The sequence below is a fragment of the Budorcas taxicolor genome, chromosome 11 (assembly GCF_023091745.1).
Source record: "Budorcas taxicolor isolate Tak-1 chromosome 11, Takin1.1, whole genome shotgun sequence".
Taxonomy (NCBI): domain Eukaryota; kingdom Metazoa; phylum Chordata; class Mammalia; order Artiodactyla; family Bovidae; genus Budorcas; species Budorcas taxicolor.
Window position 1 is genome coordinate 53,142,400 of NC_068920.1, and position 19,796 is coordinate 53,162,195.

General features: G+C 39.0%; 1 protein-coding gene across 13 annotated transcripts in view; it reads left to right on the forward strand.

Moving 5' to 3' along the window:
- MLIP (muscular LMNA interacting protein) overlaps nt 1-19,796 on the forward strand; it is a 299,443-nt gene that overhangs the window by 170,221 nt on the left and 109,426 nt on the right. For all 13 annotated transcript variants that reach the window (XM_052649081.1, XM_052649068.1, XM_052649069.1 and 10 more), the window contains one exon: nt 16,797-16,868. In XM_052649081.1, coding sequence (XP_052505041.1) covers nt 16,797-16,868 — 72 coding nt within the window. The remainder of the gene's footprint in view (nt 1-16,796; nt 16,869-19,796) is intronic.

Sequence of the window (19,796 nt, forward strand, 5' to 3'; positions counted from 1 at the left end):
ATACTCTCTGTGAATCATGAACCATCATAGTAATTACACAAAGCAGTTAAAATTTGGTTAGAAGAGACTATGTCTGTTAATTTTGTTATAACCGTATAAGATTGGTCATATTATTTTCTCCATTCTCTGTACTAAGAAACTGTTGTTCAATGAATAGCTTGCTCAGGTAATGTTTCTTATGCTGAGATGACATTTATATTAATTGAAGTCTACCGAATCTTGAAGCCATTTTTTTAAAACTGAGATTTACTGCAACAAAGTAATAACTCATATTCATTATAATTTTAGCCTGATTTATTAATTCTTAGGAAGGAAATCATCATTATGAGATGATGATTAGAATGATCAATTGATATATTTGGATCATTTTAAAATGTATTTTTCCAGATTATGAGGTCCTTCTATTTTAAAAAGCAAGTGGGATAGAAGAAATCTTTTACCCTAATTCTAAATTTGAAAAAGTGGTTTATTTGAAGTAAATGAGCTGGTGGTTATTTTTTCAATACATATATGTTGTTATGGAATTCACTTGTGATGTATTAAAGAAAAACCTGGTGATTTAAACATTACCTTTTCCTAAATTTATTGATAATTCTCTCTTAAACCGCACTGCATTATACTTAAATTATTCTTTACCTTTGTGAAAAGTAGTTTTACTCCACTGGCTTCTTTAGAGAGTTTCTGTTTGTGGTTCACTCTGCAGAAGGCCATGGCACCCCACTCCAGTACTATTGCCTGGAAAATCTCATGGACGGAGGAGCCTGGTAGGCTGCAGTCCATGGGGTCGCAAAGAGTCAGACATGACTGAGCAACTTGACTTTCACTTTTCACTTTCATGCACTGGAGAAGGAAATGGCAGCCCACTCCAGTGTTCTTGCCTGGAGAATCCCAGGGACGGGGTAGCCTCGTGGGCTTCCGTCTATGGGGTTGCACAGAGTGAGCATGACTGAAGCAACTTAGCAGCAGCAGCAGCTGCTTTGTTTATGTTTTGTCCTGTTTTTGAAGAGTTGAAAGAGGATGAGCCTGAAGGGAGTTCTGATAAAATCTTTTTGTCCTAAAATCAAGTTTTTCAATGGTCTTTTCCTCCACAGCTCACTTACTACTCCCAGTATTGAAGAATTCTTGGCATTTGCTTTATTTATTCCTGTTTAATTTCTTTATTTCCAAGTTCATATAATTCAAGCTTATAGAAATGCATGATAAAATTTGGTGAACTGTATTAAAATATGAAGAGTGGTTATAATTTATCCATTTTTATCTGTTTCTTTGAAAATAAAAATGTTTCATATAATGGATAAAATTTATAATAACTTCTTAAAAATTAGTTTCTCTTGAATAACACTCTCCTTTATCATATTTATTTCCTCCTTGGTTTTTTTTTTTTTTTTTTGCTATTAATTCTCTAGGTAAAAATCAGCCCGTGTGTGTGTGTGTGTGTATATGAAAGAGAGTAAAGTGAAATTGCTCAGTCATGTCCGACTCTTTGCAACCCTATGGACTGTAGCCTACCATTCCCCTCCATCCATGGGATTCTCCAGGCAAGAATACTGGAGTGGGTTGCCATGTCCTTCTCCAGGGGATCTTCCTGACCCAGGGATTGAACCTGGGTATCCCGCATTGCAGGCAGACTCTTTACCGTCTGGGCCACCAGGGAATCCCTATATGTATACACACATATATATATATACACTTGAGTATAAAAAGTTCTTTAAAATGAACACTGATGGATACTGGAAGAGATAAAGCTTACCTCAATTCCCAGTTTATTTTGATATTTGACTAGCTTTGCTTAAATTGGTAAGATTATTTTATAGATTGACAGAAAATAGACAAAAGCTTCGGGATATCAAATAATTTCTGTGTTTTTATGGAGTTTCTTATCTGGCTCTTTCCACTGTGGTTCTAACTTGAGCACAGAACGCTCTTTGAAGTCAAAGAGTTTCAGATTTAGATCAGCTTCCCTCAGTGCCAGATCCCAAAAGGAGAGTGGTCCTATAATACAGAAGATGATCAAATTAAAACATCAGTGTTTGGAAGGTATTAGCTCCAAGCCTGGGCCCTATTCTCCTTTGATATGAAAATAAAATGGAACAGCTGGATAATGCTGAGCTAAATTCAGGGATAAGACGTGTTTGATATTTCTTTCTCATAGAATCTGAAGGTTCTGAGTCTATATAATGTAATGGCTATATTTTAATTTCAGATATGGTTGAAAATATTACTTTACATTATAATCATGGCCCTAGACAGGATGTGTGTCTCCTTAAATGTTGCTCCCACGGCTCTTTGATCAACATGTGTATTGCTGGAGACCTTTCTTTTCACCTTGAGAAAGCCTGAATATCAGAAAGCTAATCCACAGAGTTGTATTTGGGCTTCTAATATATTTGGCCTTCACTTATAAAATAGTTTATATTTTTCTCCTAGTGGGTTATCATGGCATTCCACATGGAAATTTGGGATGGTCATTATATCAAAAGCTCATTCATTTTGACCCTCACTGATGATGGTCTGAAGCTCTGTGAGGGTCCAGTGGTATGGCTGCCCTGGCCTGAATGCTATCTGGGCACACAGCTTATTTAGATAATCATTTGGGAGCTTTTTGATATTTCGTGAACTTTTATAGCTGATGTTTTATTTATAAACTCTTATTCCTTTGAGGCATCATGACATTTCCAAATATATCACACTGGAAACTTGGTGGTAAGCTTCTATGTGACTTTCTCCATTTCTGCTGATCCTCATGTAATCTGGGAAACAAACAGTATGAAATGTATCTCCATGAGGAAAAATGGTTAATCTGGGCTCAAAACAAATCACTCTTTCCTGCAGTCAATATGTATTGAGTGCTTATTATGTATACCTTTCAAAGTTGTGAAGACGTTGAATCAACATTGCACAAAATGCCTGCTGGAAGAACATTTACAATCTACGATGAGAGAGAAATGACCCTCCCTCCTCAATTAGTAAATTTTCTTGTCTATGAGAAGACCATAAATGGTATGGAGAAAAGTCTATCAGGGCAAGAGGTGGTGGTTTTCATAAATTTATATTGCGTGATGCAGATAGGTTTCTTTGCGAGGGCAACATCCGTGGAGGTGATGCTTCTTGAAAGAGTATAGTCAGGAAAAACTCCTAAGGCCGCGGACCACCGGGCCAGTACAAAGAACAGATAGGGAGCCGGTGTGGCAAAAGTAGCGTGAGTGGGGGAAGCTGAGGTTGTCAGAGGGAGATGTAACTGGGAGAGCTTGGTCCTGTGAAGACTTGTGAACCACTTCTAAGTCTTCAGTATTTTTTATTTTATTTTAATTTATTTATTTTTACTGATGCATAGTTGATTTACAATATTGTGTTAGTTTCAGATGTACAGCAAAGTGATTCAGTATATATATATATATATATATATATATATATATATATATATATATGTATATGGTGTTTTCCAGATTCTCTTCCCTTATAGGTTATCACAAAATATTTAGCACAGTTCAGTTCAGTTCTGTTCAGGCACGCAGTCGTGTCCAACTCTTTGCGACCCCATGAACCACAGCACGCCAGGCCTCCCTGTCCATCACCAGCTCCCGGAGTTCACCCAAACTCATGTCCATTGAGTCATTGATGCTATCCAACCATCTCATCCTCTGTCACCCCTTCTCCTCCTGCCTTCAATCTTTCCCAGCATCAGGGTCTTTTCAAATGAGTCAGCTCTTCGCATCAGGTGGCCAAAATATTGGAATTTCAGCTTCAACATCAGTCCTTCCAATGAACACCCAGGACTAATTTCCTTTAGGATGGACTGGTTGGATCTCCTTGCAATCCAAGGGACTCTTCAGAGTCTTCTCCAACAATTCAGTTCAAAAGCATCAATTCTTTAGCGCTCAGCTTTCTTCACAGTCCAACTCTCACATCCATATATAACAACTGGAAAAACCATAGCCTTGACTAGACGGACCTTTGTCGACGAAGTAATATCTCTGCTTTTTAGTATGCTGTCTAGCTTGGTCATAACTTTCCTTCCAAGGAGTAAGCATCTTTTAATTTCACGGCTGCAGTCACCATCTGCAGTGATTCTGGAGCTCAGAAAAACTCAGCCACTGTTTCCACTGTTTCCCCATCTATTTGCCATAAAGTGATGGGACCGGATGCCATTGATCTTAGTTTTCTGAATGTTGAGCTTGAAGCCAACTTTTTCACTCTCCTCTTTCACTTTCATCAAGAGGCTTTTTAGTTCCTCTTCACTTTCGGCTATAAGGGTGGTATCATCTTTGTATCTGAGCTTATTGATATTTCTCCCGGCAGTCTTCATTGCAGCTTGGGCTTCCTCCAGCCCAGTGTTTCTCATGATGTACTCTGCATATACGGAGAAGGCAATGGCACCCCACTCCAGTACTCTTGCCCGGAAAATCCCATGGATGGAGGAGCCTGGTGGGCTGCAGTCCATGGGGTCGCTAAGAGTCGGACAAGACCCAGCGACTTCACTTTCACTTTTCACTTTCACGCATTGGAGAAGGAAATGGCAACCGACTCCAGTGTTCTTTTCTGGAGAATCCCAGGGATGGGGGAGCCTGGTGGGCTGCCGTCTATGGGGTCGCATAGAGTCAGACACGGCTGAAGTGACTTAGCAGCAGTAGCAGCACTCTGCATATAAGTTAAATAAGCAGGGTGACAATATACAGCCTTGTACTCTTTTTCCTATTTGGAACCAGGCTGTTGTTCCATGTCCAGTTCTAACTGTTGCTGCTTGACCTGGATATAGGTTTCTCAAGAGGCAGGTCAGGTGGTCTGGTATTCCCATCTCTTTCAGAATTTTCCACAGTTTATTGTGATCCACACAGTCAAAGGCTTTGGCATAGTCAATAAAGCAGAAATAGATGTTTTTCTGCAACTCTCTTGCTTTTCCCATGATCCAGCGGATGTTGGCAATCTGATCTCTGGTTCCTCTGCCTTTTCTAAAACCAGCTTGAACATCTGGAAGTTCACGGTTCACATATTGCTGAAGCCTGGCTTGGAGAATTTTGAGCATTACTTTACTAGCGTGTGAGATGAGTGCAATTGTGTGGTAGTTTGAGCATTCTTTGTCATTGCCTTTCTTTGGGATTGAAATGAAAACTGACCTTTTCCAGTCCTGTGGCCACTGCTGAGTTTTCCAAATTTGCTGGCATATTGAGTGCAGCACTTTAATAGCATCATCTTTTAGGATTTGAAATAGCTCAACTGGAATTCCATCACCTCCACTAGCTTTGTTCGTGTGATACTTCCTAAGGCCCACTTGACTTCACATTCCAGGATGTCTGGCTCTAGGTGAGTGATCACACCATTGTGCTTATCTGGGTCATGAAGATCTTTTTGGTATAGTTCTTCTATGCATTCTTGCCACCTCTTCTTAATATCCTCTGCTCTGTTAGGTCCATACTATTTCTGTCCTTTATTGAGCCCATCCTTGCATGAAATGCTCCCCCTGGTATCTCTAATTTTCTTGAAGAGATCTCTAGTCTTTCCTATTCTGCTTTTTCCCTCTGTTTCTTTGCATAGATCACTGAGGAAGGCTTTCTTATCTCTCCTTGCTATTCTTTGTAACTCTGCTTTCAGATGGGTATATCTTTTCTTTTCTCCTTTGCTTTTGGCTTCTCTTCTTTTCACAGCTATTTGTATGGCCTCCCCAGACAGCCATTTTGCTTTTTTTGCATTTCTTTTTCTTGGGGATGATCTTGATCACTGTCTCCTGTACAGTGTCACGAACCTCTGTCCATAGTTCATCAGGCACTCTATCAGATCTAGTCCCTTAAATCTATTTCTCACTTCCACTGTATAATCATAAGGGATTTGATTTAGGTCATACCTGAATGGTCTAGTGGTTTTCCCTACTTTCTTCAATATAAGTCTGAATTTGGCAATAAGGAGTTCATGATCTGAGCCACAGTCAGCTCCTGGTCTTGTTTTTTTTGCTGACTGTATAGAGCTTCTCCATCTTTGGATGCAAAGAATATAATCAATCTGATTTCAGTGTTGACCATCTGGTGATGTCTATGTGTAGAGTCTTCTTTTTTGTTGTTGGAAGAGGGTGTTTGCTATGACCAGAGTGTTCTCTTGGCAAAACTCTGTTAGATTTGCCCTGCTTCATTCTGTATCCAAGGCCAAATTTGCCTGTTATTCCAGGTGTTTCTTGACTTCCTACTTTTGCATTCCGGTCCCGTATAATGAAAAGGACATCTTTTTTTGGGTGTTAGTCCTAAAGGTCTTGTAGGTCTTCATAGAACCGTTCAACTTCAGGTTCTTCAGTGTTACTGGTTGAGGTATAGACTTAGATTACCGTGATATTGAATGGTTTGCCTTGGAAACGGACAGAGATCATTGTGTCATTTTTGAGATTGCATCCAAGTACTGCATTTCGGACTCTTTACTATGCTAAACCTTTGATGTTTAACTTGAGTAAGTCAGGAAACCATTGGAATGTTTTATTTTGTAAATTTATTTAATTTTTACTGGAGTGTAGTTGCTTTTCAATGTTGTGTTTGTTTCTACTGTGCAGCAGAATGAATCAGCTATACATAGACATGTTGTTGCTTAGTCACTAAGTGAAGTCTGACTCTTCTCGACCCCATGGACTATAGCCCACACAAGGTTCCTCTGTCCATGGGATTTCCCAGGCAAGAATACTGGAGAGGGTTGTCATTTTCTTCTGCAGGGAATCTTCCTGACTCAGTGACAGAACCCATGTCTTCTGCACTGCAGGCAGATTCTTTGCCACTAAGTCACCTGGGAAGTCACACATATACACATATAAACCCTCTTTTTTAAAATTTCCTTCCCATTTAGGTCACCACATAGCACTGAGTCGAGTTCCCTTTGCTATACAATAGGTTCTCATTAGTTTTGTATCTTATACCTATCAATAGTGTACATATACGTCAACCCCAATCTCCCAATTCTTCCTACCCCCCTTCCCCACTTGGTGTCCATATATTTGTTTTCTGTGTCTGTCTCTATTTCTGCTTTGCAAATTAGCTCATCTGTACCATTTTTCTAGATTCCACTTATACATTTCAATATATTTAATATGAAAAGTGTTTGTTTTTCTCTTTGTGGCACTCTGTACACCAGTCTCTAGGTCCATCTGCATCTCTACAAATGACCCAGTTTCATTCATTTGACACAATTCAATCTATCTGGCTGCTGTGCTGTGACCGTTAGAGGGTGAGAGGGAAAACAGGAGACCTTAGGAAGCTACTGCAACCACCTTGGGGTGGGGGAGTGATGGATGATGGTGGCTCTGGTGGCAGTGAAGGAGAAGATAATATTTCTGGGTATATTTTGTAGGTAGATTAGCAAACATTCAGCCATGATCAAAGCCATCTGTATGTAAAATGTCATTAAAATGGCTGGGCCTAGACATGGGTATCTTTCTGTTTCCTTTTTCTGTTTTTGTCTCACTGTCTTCTCCTCCACCTCCTCCACCTTGGCACCTTTCTGGGGATTCTAGGTTTTCACGACTGTCACACCCTTGATAGCTCAGAACTAACCAATTCTGTACCCCATTCTTTTGCTTCTCTTCAGCTAGCTTTTCCCAACTCATCCTAGGAAGGATTCACACTCAAGTGACAATGATTGACCAAAGCCCTTTTGTACTCCTCAGGGAGTTTTGCATGTTTACTAAGGGATGATTGTGCAATTTAACTCAAAGAAACTTTTCTAAGACTTGAACAGCAGATGAGGAATTAAAATTTTGCGTTTTTTTTTTTTTATACCTCCTGAATCTTACTGTAATTTTTAATTAAATACTTCAAGTCAACAAATGTTTGCTGGACATTTGTTCTTTGCCAGGTTGGTACTAGGTGTTGGAAATAATATAAAATCTCTCCTCTAAATGACCTATGAGGCTAATAAGGATGGCAGAATCTTGTAATGCAATAAAATAAACGCTATACACTTGCTAGAAATACAAAAAAATAAATCGGCCATGGAGAAGGGACCTGGGAAGAACTGTCCGGGGAACTTCTGGTAGCTTGCACCTTCTCTGCCTGGCCGTTGTCCACAGCCAGCCTGCTCTGCCCACAGCACTTCAGTTATCAGGCTCAGTGTGGACCTTGTGTTCTGCCAGTGATTCAGATGTAAGGGACGTGTCTGGGCAGCCTTCTTCTGTGAATTGGATCAGGGCTTGGCTTGAGCTTTCGACTCAGGGAGACTCTAACTAGGGCAGTGTAAACATAGTCCCTGAGGAGCAGGAGGCATACATTTGGAGTGATGCTCTCAGACTGTACTTAAAGCATAATCATAAGTTCATATCCCTGATTCTCAAGGCAAGTAGCACAGTTTGTTTTGAGGTCACATAGCTCTTTATTACTAGAGCCTGTGGTGAATTTAACGTGTCAGTGATGGGGGGTGCTGGCTTCCCTGGTGGCTCAGATGCTAAAGAATCTGCCTACAATGCAGGAGACCTGGGTTCAATCCCTGGGTCAGGAACATCCATTGGAGAAGGGAATGGCTACCTACTCCAGTGTTCTAGCCTGGGAAAGCTCATGGACAGAAGGGCCTGGTGGGCTACAGTCCATAGGGTCCACAGAGTTGGGCACAACTGAGTGACTAACACTTTCACCTGAGCTTCCCAGGTGGCGCTAGTGGTAAAGAACCTGCCTACTAATGCAGGAGATGTAAGAGACACAGGTTCGAACTCTGGGTTGGGAAGATACCTTGGAGGAGGGCATGGCAATCCACTCCAGTATTATTGCTTGGAGAGTCCCATGGACACAAGAACCTGGCAGGCTACAATCCATAGGGTTGCAAAACTCTGACACAACTGAAGTGACTTAGCATGCACACACACACACACACAGTGAAGGGGTGATGGTGACAATAGTGGTGGGAAATATTTTCTGAAGGGGAAGGGTGTTCTTGCCATCCTCATCTTCATACCCAGGATTTATGTTGCAATATCTAGCATTGCCTATAAATAGAATTAGCTCTGATAAACTTGCATACAAAATACCAGTTCTTTTTTTAAACCTAAACTTTGCCCTGCACCTGTCATGTAGTAGATATTTAAGAAATATTTATTGAATGATGGCTGAAAACATAGATTACAAATTGAAGAGATATAATAGTTATCATTGAATTTTTTGCTGGATTCAGAGTCAGCCTAGTTGGTTCTACCTTGTATGATTTGTTGATGGTGATTTCAGTCTGTAATATTACAGCCTATTATTATTATTTGAGTTATAATAACAGTGATTGGAGGGATTTGTAATTTTAAACCGAAGAAGAGAAGTCAATATATTTGATTTAATACCTGGAAGCCTTGAAATGCTGAAGAAGAAATATGTTCCAAATTAGAATATTGTTAAGAAAACAGAGAGGAAATATAGTGAACATAAAAGGCATCTCTTATGGCAATAAGAGTCAGTGATGCTATCTAGCCATCTTCTCTGTTGCTGCCCCTTTCTCCTTTTGCCTTTGGTCTTTCCCAGCATCAGGGTCTGTTCAAAAGTGTTGGCTCTTCTCAACAGGTAGCCAAAGTATTGGAACTTCAACTTCAGCCTCAGTCCTTACAATGAATATTCAAGACTTATTTCCTTTAGGATTCACTGGTTTGATTTCCTTGGAGTCCAAGGGACAATCAAGAGTCTTTTCTAGCACCACAGTTTGAAAGCTTCAGTTCTTCTGTGCTCAGCCTTCTTTATGGTCCAACTCTCACAATCTATACATGACTACTAGAAAAAACCGTAGTTTTGACTATATGCACCTTTGTTGGCAAAATGATGTCTTTGCTTTTTAATATGCTGTCTAGGTTTGTCATACCTTTTCTTCCAAGGAGCAAGTGTCTTTTAGTTTCATAGGTGCACTCACCATCTGCAGTGATTTTTGGGTCCAAGAAAATAAAATTTTTCACTGTTTCCACCTTTCCCAATATATTTGCCATGAAGTGATTGGACCAGATGCCATTAGTTTTCTTAATGTTGAGTTTCAAGCAAGCTTTTTCACTCTTCTCTCTCATTTTCATTAAGAGGCTCTTAGGTTATCTTCAGTTTCTGCCATTCAGTTCAGTTCAGTTCAATTGCTTAGTCATGTGAGATTCTTTGCAACCCCATGGACTGCAGTACACCAAGCTTTCCTATCCATCATCAACTCCCGGAGCTTGCTCAAACTCATGTCCATCGAGTCAGTGATGCCAACCAACCATTTCATCCTCTGTTGTCCCCTTATCCTCCCACCTTCAACCTATCCTAGCCTCAGAGTCTTTTTAATGAGTTAGTTCTTCATATCAGGTGGCCAAAGTATTGGAGTTTCAGCTTCAACATCAGTCCTTCCAATGAATATTCAGGACTGATCTCCTTTAGGATGGACTGGTTGGATCTTCTTGCAGTCCAAGAGACTCTCAAGAGTCTTCTCCAACATCACAGTTCGAAAGCATCAATTCTTCAGTGCTCAGCTTTCTTTATAGTCCAACTCTCACATCCATACATGACTATTGGAAAAACTATAGCCTTAACTAGACAGACCTCTGTTGGCAAAGTAATGTCTCTGCTTTTTAATATGCTGTCTTGCCTGGAGAATCCCAGGGACGGGAGAGCCGGGTGGGCTGCCGTCTATGGGGTCGCACAGAGTCAGACACGACTGAAGCAACTTAGCAGCAGCAGCAGCAGCTTGGTCATAGCTTCTCTTCCATGGAACAAGCATCTTTTAATTTCATGGCTTCAGTCACCATTTGCAGTGATTTTGGAACCGAAGAAAATAAAATCTGTCATTGTTTCCGCTGTTTCCCCATCTATTTGCCATGAAGTGATGGGACCAGATGCCATGATCTAAGTTTTTTGAATGTTGCGTTTTAAGCCAGCTTTTCCAAATCAAGAGGCTCTATAGTTCCTCTTCACTTTCTGCCTTAAGGGTTGTGTCATCTGCATATCTGAGGTTATTATTTCTCCTGGCAATCTTGATTCCACCTTGTGCTTCATCCAGCCTGACATTTTGCATGATATACTCTGCATATAAGTTAAATAAGCAGGGTGAAAATATATAGCCTTGACGTTTCTCAATTTGGAACCAGTCTGTTGTTCCATGTCCGGTTCTAACTGTTGCTTCTTGACCTGCATACAGGTTTCTCAGGAGGCAGGTGAGGTGGTCTGGTATTCCCACATCTTTCAGAACTTTCCACAGTTTGTTGTGACCTACACAGTTAAAGGCTTTGGCAAAATCAATAAAACAGAAATAGATGTTTTTTCTGGAATTCTCTTGCTTTTTCTATGACCCAGTGGATGTTGGCAATTTGACCTCTGGTTCTTCTGCCTTTTCTAAATCCAGCCTGAACATCTGGAAGTTCATGGTTCACGTACTGTTGAGGCCTGGCTTGGAGAATTGTGAGCCTTACTTAGCTAGCGTGTGAGATGAGTGCAATTGTGTGGTAGCTTGAGCATTCTTTGGTATTGCCTTTCTTTAGGATTGGAATGAAAAGTGACCTTTTCCAGTCCTGTGACCACTGGTGAGTTTTCCAAATTTGCTGGCATATTGAGTGCAGCACTTTCACAGCATCATCTTTTAGGAATTCAAATAGTTTAACTGGAATCCCATCACCTCCACTAGCTTTGTTCATGGTGATGCTTCCTAAGGTCCAGTTGACTTCTAATTCCAGGATGTCTGGCTCTAGGTGAATGATCACACCATCATGGTTATCTGGGTCATGAAGATCCTTTTTCTGTAGTTCTTCTATGTATTCTTGCCACCTCTTCTTTATATCTTCTGCTTGTCTTGATCCATACCATTTCTGTCCTTTATTGTGCCCATCTTTGCATGAAATATTCCCTTGGTATCTCTAATTTTCTTGAAGAAATCTCTAGTTTTTACCATTCTATTGTTTTCCTCTATTTCTTTGCATTGATCACTGAGGAAGGCTTTCTTCCCTCTCTTTGCTATTCTTTGGAACTCTGCATTCAAATGATATCTTTTCTTTTCTCCTTTGCCTCTAGCTTCTGTTTTTCTGAGCTATGTGTAAGGCCTCCTCAGACAGCCATTTTGCCCTTTTGCATTTCTTCCATAAAGGTGGTGTCATCTGCATGTCTGAGGTTATTGATATTTCTCCAGGCAGTCTTGACTTCGGCTTGTGATTCATCCAGCCCAGCATTTCGCTTGATGTACTCTGCATATAAGTTAAATAAACAGGGTGACAGTATACAGCCTTGATGCACTCCTTTCCCTGTTTGAAGCAGTCCATTGTCCCATGTCTCTTTTTAACTGTTGCTTCTTGACCTGCACACAGATTTCTCAGGAAATAGGTAGGGTTGTCTTTAAGAATTTTCCAGTTTGTTGTGATCCACAGAATCAAACGCTTTGGCATAGTCAACGAAGCAAAAATAGATGTTTTTCTGGAACTCCCTTGATTCTTAATATGTTGATATTCAATCTTTCTCTTTCCTACTTTACCATATTCAATTTGCCTTGATCCATGAAGGGAACGTATATCTTAGAGATGCATAACGCTCCAGATGGATGAAGTACGAGAAAGGACATCTGGTTGCTGTAAAGAAGTATAATCTCCTGGTCTAGAAAAATTGTATCACATAAAAAGAAAGATGAAATTTTGACTTCTATTGCAAAACTTTTGTAAATTATGGAAGAGATTTACCAGAAAAAAGAAGCAAGCAATTTTTTTTTTCATACAAAATTCCAAGGTAAATTCTGAATATTATGGCAAATTCTTAGTTTGTGAATGTTTACAAAAACAGCTATAACTGGAAGTGAGAGATTTTCTTAAAGCAATAGACATTTGTTGAATGCCTTCCAGTTTCCAGCTTTTGTGATGTCTCTCATGATATCATGAACAAGGAAAGATATCTTCCTTTTTTCCTATCTTCCACTAGACCTATTAGAGGTCTAGTGATGTATTCCTGTGAATTCCCACTTGTTCTGAATGCTTAATCCAAAGCATCCTTGAGATCACTCCCTATCTCATCATTTTACTTTAATTTTCTGAATATTATTTATCTTTCTAAGACTTTTCTTTATTAATTATTTATTGTTGGTTTGTTTCAGTTCAATGAGATATCAACTCTAGAGAGTAAAGTCTTGTGAGTTTTGTTTACTGCTGAATCTCTAATATTTAGAACAATACACGTGACAGAGTAGATACTCAATAATAATTTGTTGAATGACTCTGTTAGTTGGACTGCTGTATCCAAGTAAATTTACAAGATGGATCGACGCCCACCAGGTTGGCAGAATCCAGTAGGCAAGAGCTTTCTATCCTTAATTTGTGACTTGAATGAAGATAAAAATGGTTCATGAAACAACATAAAATTATTATCTTCACAGTTTACAATGACAAACCAAATATAAACCAATTGTTAAAGAGAGATGAAAGAGTAATATTCCATTGTGTCTGTGTACCACAATTTCCTTATCCATTCATGTGCCAATGAACATCTAGGTTGCTTCCATGTCCTAGCTATTGTAAACAGTGCTGCAATGAGCACTGGGGTACATGTATTTCTTTCAGTTCTGGTTTCCTCTGTGTGTATGCCCAGCAGTGAGATTGCTGGGTTGTATGGCAGTTCTATTTCCAGTTTTTTAAGGCCTCTCCACACTGTTCTCCATGGGGGTGGGGAGTGAGTTGGAGGGGGAGTTCTGGATGAGGAGACACCTGTGCACCCGTAGCTGACTCATGTCGATGTATGGCAAAATCACCGCAATATTGTAAAGTAATTAGCCACCAATTAAAATAAATTAATTTTTGAAAAGAGATGAAAGAATTAGGAATTTTAGGCTATAGCATAGTCACTGTGATCCAATAATATATGAAATGACTTCAGTTTCACTCTCTTCTGTATTCTAAACATACTACAAAAACCAAGGAGACAATTCCTATGATTATTATCTTCACTGTACTGAGTTTATTGTCAATATCATGTAAATGATGATGATATTCTGCCTTGTGTTAAAAATACATCTAGTTAAACATATCTTTTAAAATTTTACATATAGTAGTGTGTATATGTTAATCCCACACTCCTAATTTATCCTTCCCCGCACCTTTCCCCTTTGGTAAACATAAATTTTCGAATTTGGTAAACAGAATTTGGTAAACATAAATGTTTTCAATATTCTGTCAATCTGGTTCTGTTTTGTAAATAAGATCATTTGTATCATTTTTTAAATACAACACTGTAAATCAAGTATACTCTAATATAAAATCAAAATTAAAATTTAAAAATGTTAAAGGAATATTGACAGAGGAAAATGATAGTGGAGTTCTTCAGCTGAGGATCAGTAAGGAAAAGGTTGATAGAAACAGCAGTATAACCATCACACAGAAGAGAGTTCTTAGTCAAACAGGGAAAAAAAGGACCAAGGTCCTCTAGGAGTAAGTTAGCAGAAGCATATTTTGTTTCAGTATAACGGAGAATTTTGTACTAATTCTAACAGAACTAAATGTGCTACCTTAGGAGGTATGGCTGAACAAGGGATCAGAGAGATTCATGCTTTGGCTAAGGGGGTTGAACCAAATTGCCTTCAATTTCACTTCTGATTCTAATATTATGTGGCATTATACATACAATAGCAAGATATTGCTCTGACCAAGCTTTTCAGCTATATTCTTTAGAGCAGCTGAGGATAGGAGAGCAAAGGTTATAAATAATGATGCACCCTGAAAGATGATGTGAGGTCCTATGGTAGATGAGTCATGGCCATTGACCTGGAGCACCCATGTCCAAATCCCAGCTATGATTTAGTAGCTAGTGACCTTAGAGAAGTTCTTTCTTAACGTCTCTCTGCTTTGAAGTGAAAGTGAAAGTCGCTCAGTCATGTCCGACTCTTTGTGATCCCATGGACTATACAGTCCATGGAATTCTCCAGGCCAGAATACTGGAGTGGGTAGCCTATCCCGTCTCCAGAGGATCTTGATGACCCAGGAGTAGAACCAGGGTCTCCTGCATTGCAGGCAGATTCTTTACCAACTGAGCTATTAGGGAAGCCTTTTAGTTTCCATATATAAAGTGAATGTAATATAGTATCTACGTCATAGGTTTGTTTTGATAACTCAGGGAGATAATACACAGTAAGCTTTTAGAGGTTACCTAGCTTGTAGTGATTGTTAGTTATTATTGCAACCATTGTTGCAATTAAATACCCACAGAACCACTGTGGAGTATTAATAACATTTTTTCTGCATTATTTATCTGTTTAGATATTCCTTGAAAGAAGATATCTTATTGAGAAATATAGGCCTGGTGGACCTGAATTCCAGATCTTTTAGATTCTATATAGGCTGTGGTCTTAGATGAGTCATCTGAACTCACCACATAGCCTTTGCTTAATGCTTGTTTAGTTATAGGGATTCTGCAAAATTAAATGAGGCAATGCATGTTATTTGCCTAGTTATAGATTGTCAGCTCTTATTTTCCATGTTGAGGTGGTATTTTGCTTCAATCCTTAATCTAAATATGTTATTTTCTGGAGACTGTAGTAGTACAGTTAAGTCCCCTACATATGAACCTTCAGGTTTCGACCTTTGAAAGATGTGAATGTTCATGCCAGCCCCTATATCCCAGCTGTTGTACTGTACTACTGAACCTTTCAAGGTATTGTACTGTAAATTTGAAAATGTTTCATTTTTTGTATTTGTTTTTAATGTGTATTTTATTTGTATGAAAAGTATTACAAACCTATTATAGTACAGTACTGTATAGCCAAATGTGTCAGTTGAGTATCTAGGCTAACTTAGTTGGAGTACAAACAAACTGAACTTACCAATGCGCTCTTGGAACGGAACTTGTTCGTATGTAGGGGGCTCACTGTACCAGGTGAACAGAGAGACTCAGGGCTTGAAGGGGCCGAAGCGTTGCTTCTTCTGTCCCTGGGATTTTTTATTTTACTTGATTGCTCTGTCTTCTTCTGTAGACCCTTTGGTTTGCTTGCAGGGGATGAAGACAGCCCGGTGCTGTGTGCCAGTTCCCACAGCTTTGGGGCCGGTGGGGAGGCTGCCTGAGACAGGAGCTTTTGGAGTGAGAGGAACCTTGAACTTGGCACCCAGAGCAATGTCAACACTGGGATTTTGATTATGTCTGTGATCCTGATTTCTACAGTTTCCTCATGCTTGACCCCAAATACTCTACAAAACTGAATTAGATTACCCCAAATTTTACTTAAAACTTGGAATATTTTATCTTTTGATTCTTTAATATCACTGTATTGGAAAGTGCAAGAGAGGGTGATGAAGTTTAAAAAATGAATTTAAGACCAAGAGCATGGCCTTCTAATTTTCCCGTTATGGAGTTAAATTGCTATAACATCTATTCAAAATACTACTTTTAAAAAATTAATGCCAGATTTTATGTGTTCTGATCACTGTTTTTATAAATGATGCAAGAGAATGTATCAAGTTTAATTAAACTTATTGGCACAATATTTGTTAATTATAGCACCATAAAGAAAGACTCACATTCCTTTGAGAATCGAGCAATAATACCCCAAATATTTATACACTAATGTTCCTGTCAGGGCATACTGCCAATGAGAAATTTACATATAACTTTGTAAAAAGGAATGTTTTTAAACTCTGAAACGATATAGCATATAATTGCCTATAATCCCTAGGCTGATATTTTACTGTGGTATTTCTTTGCTTCTCGTTCTAATAAAACATTAACATGAAGAGCTAATTTTTTCTGTCAAAAGCAAGTTGTTGAAGCATAATCATTGCTTCCTTCATTTGATAACATGTCGTTTAACTTGGTAGAACTGGTCTAAAATTATGTCACATTCTTTCCCCTTTTCAACTCCATTCTTACTTTCTGGTTACCCCCCCATTCTAGCAATACAAGACCAAGTCCAGCTACAAGGCTTTTGCAGCAATCCCAACAAACACATTGCTTTTGGAACAGAAGGTCAGTGTTGGCTCAAAAGCAGAGTAAATTTTGGTGATGTTTTCTAAGATTGCTCATGTTTTTTAGAAAATTTCTGTTCTCAAGTTTTGCATTTACCAAAATAAAATGCTGCTTTTAGTTTAGGATGATATGGTGAAAGCATCTTGGTGAATAGAATTGGAGACATCATTAATTTATCAGTAGAGTCTGGGTAGGAGCTGTCAGGCAGCTCTGGGAAACTTGATTGCATCGTGTATCTCTGAGTATATGCCTGTCCTTTGAAATTTTAAATAATTGTTAATATTTAAGTCTTTCCAGGATGGTGGTCCCGTGATGATTAAGACTTCACTTTCCGGTGCAGGAGGTGTGGGTTCAGTCCCTGGTTAGGGAGCTGAGATCCCACATGCCTCGCGGGCAAAAATCCAAGACATAAACCAGAAGCAGGATTATACAAATCCAGTAACGACTTTAAAAATAAAGTTCACATAGAAAATCTTAAAAAAAAATATTTAAGGGTGTCCACTTCTGTTCACACTGGTCAAGTTGTAGAGATAAAATGGGGTTACATCTGGGCAACTGGCCACCTTTCAAATTGGGTGTTTCATAGGTGGCTCAGATGGTAAAAATCTGCCTGCAATGCAGGGCACACAGGAAATGCAGTTTCAATCCCTGGGTAGGGAAGATTGCATGGCAACCCACTCCAGTATTCTTGCCTGGAGAATTCCATGGACAGAGTAGCCTAGTGGGCTACAGTCCATGGGGCCAAAGAGAGTTGGATACGACTGAGCGACTAACACTTTCACTTTAACACACTATGTGGCTTCCACAGAGTGGAAATACATTAGCCAAGCACCTAACTTAACCTCTTAAATCCGATCACGGTCTGAACATCTTTATTCATCTCACCGATCTGACCTCCATGAATGAGATAGAAGGTGGAAATCATTCCCAGTGACCCAGCTGCTTTCACATGGCTCCAGGGCATTTTTGATTTGCTATTAAGAGTCATTAACTATAAAATTACAGGATTCTACTTAAGTGGGTAAATTAAATTAAAGTCTCTTGTTTCACAAGTCCATTACAAAGACTCTAATGAAGTCCCAGTGGAGGAAATGAATGAAATCAATTACCAAGTTTATGACATGATATAGTTCCTATGTTATTTTTATGCTATTTATTTAGGCAATATATCTTTGATTGCATGAAGCCCATTTTTTTGTGTGTGTGTGTGCAACTATAGTGTTTCAAATAATATAATTATTTGTCAAATGTTAGTGTTTGCAACCAGGTGATATTTTGACCACTGGTTTGTGAATCTATATGCTAAAATCTACATTTTAGCATGATCTGGAGAATAAGACTGTATATTCTCATATTCTGTATATTCCTTTGTCTAAAAAATAAGGAATTGCTAGCGGGGAATGCTAAGAGCTGTGTAAGTGAACATTAGTTGACAGTATCTCTTACATTGTGTATCTCTGATAACGAACTGTTATCCAACTGTGGCCCAGAGTATGCTCTATATATCTGAATCCTTTGAGCTGGGGTGGGAGTTACTTGGCTGCAGGCAGATGGGTAGATTTTTCCTCTAGCTTCTTTTCTGATTTTTGACCTTTTATGGTTCATTGAAGGGTAACATAGGGGAATTCCCTGGTGGTCTAGTGGTTAAGACTCTGAGCTTCCACTGCAGGGGACATGGGTTCAGTTCTTGGTTGGGGAACTAATATCCTGCATGCTGCATGCCCGCCCCCACCCCCGCCAGTCCCCCAAAAGGGAGATTTGCAATATCGGGTGATTTCTGGGGGCTTGAGGAAGTGACACCATCACCGTGTCACCAGATGCCCCTTATCCTGTGTCTAGAGTTACTAGTAGAAGTGTTCCTTCACCATAGACCCTCTTCCTGTTTAGATGGATGTTTCCAAAATCTGGTCACAAGGGCCTGCCTTCACAAAAGTGAGAGAAGCTCTTCCCTCGCCAGCCATGCAGACTCCCTGGTTTCAGAATTTCTGTCTTTTTCAGTTCAATGGATTTTAAGGATTATACTTCATTAGCTTCAGTCAGTCATTAAAAATGAAGAATGATTAGCTTAATTTCAAATTTCATCAAAACTCATTTTATAAACTTCTTTGGTGGTATTGGTTTTTACTGAACCTAACGCAAGTTCATAAAGGAGAGGGCTTGTGTTTTTAATTTCAAATAAAACATACTCTTCAGTAAAATTATCATTTTTGTTTTTAGTACAACATCTGTAAATATCATGATATCTAATTTAAAATATCTAATGCATTTATTCACCAGGGTTTAGCCTAACTGAGCACACAATACATTTATCTAGTGTGGATAATTGTTTCTTGGCTAAGATATTGTTTTTGGACCACAAATACTTGAATTGCTTCAGGGTCACAGGATATAACATGATGCTTGTTTTTCTTTAGAGCCTTTTGTAATTCCATGGTTTTGTTTTTTTTTTGGTTGGCTTTCCTATGTTATGTACTCCCCAATGGGAAACTTTACTTTTAAGAATTTTTAAATCATAAAAATATTATCTCAAGATTTTATGAGAGTTTATATATTTTCAGTCATATTGCTTGAATGATACTGTGTTGTTTCTTTCATGGCTGTAGTTAAAAAAAAATAAATCTGGTTTATACAATAGAACTCATCCTAATCAAAGGGACTTATTTCTGAATTGAGTGAGTAAATTAGGACTATAATAATAAGAGGCTCTTCTATTTGGAGGGGGATTTATAGTTTGGAATTTGTTGAATCCCAGAAACTTTTCAGAGATCCCTTTCATATCATGCAGAACGCTACAATTAAGAAGGGTGATGCCACAGTGTCATTACAGTATTCTGTTAGGGTCCATGCTGGGAACCGCCTTGAAGATGCAATGAACCCATTTACTTCATCTTGAGATAGTTCAGCAATTCTCCCCCAGTCAGATTTTTT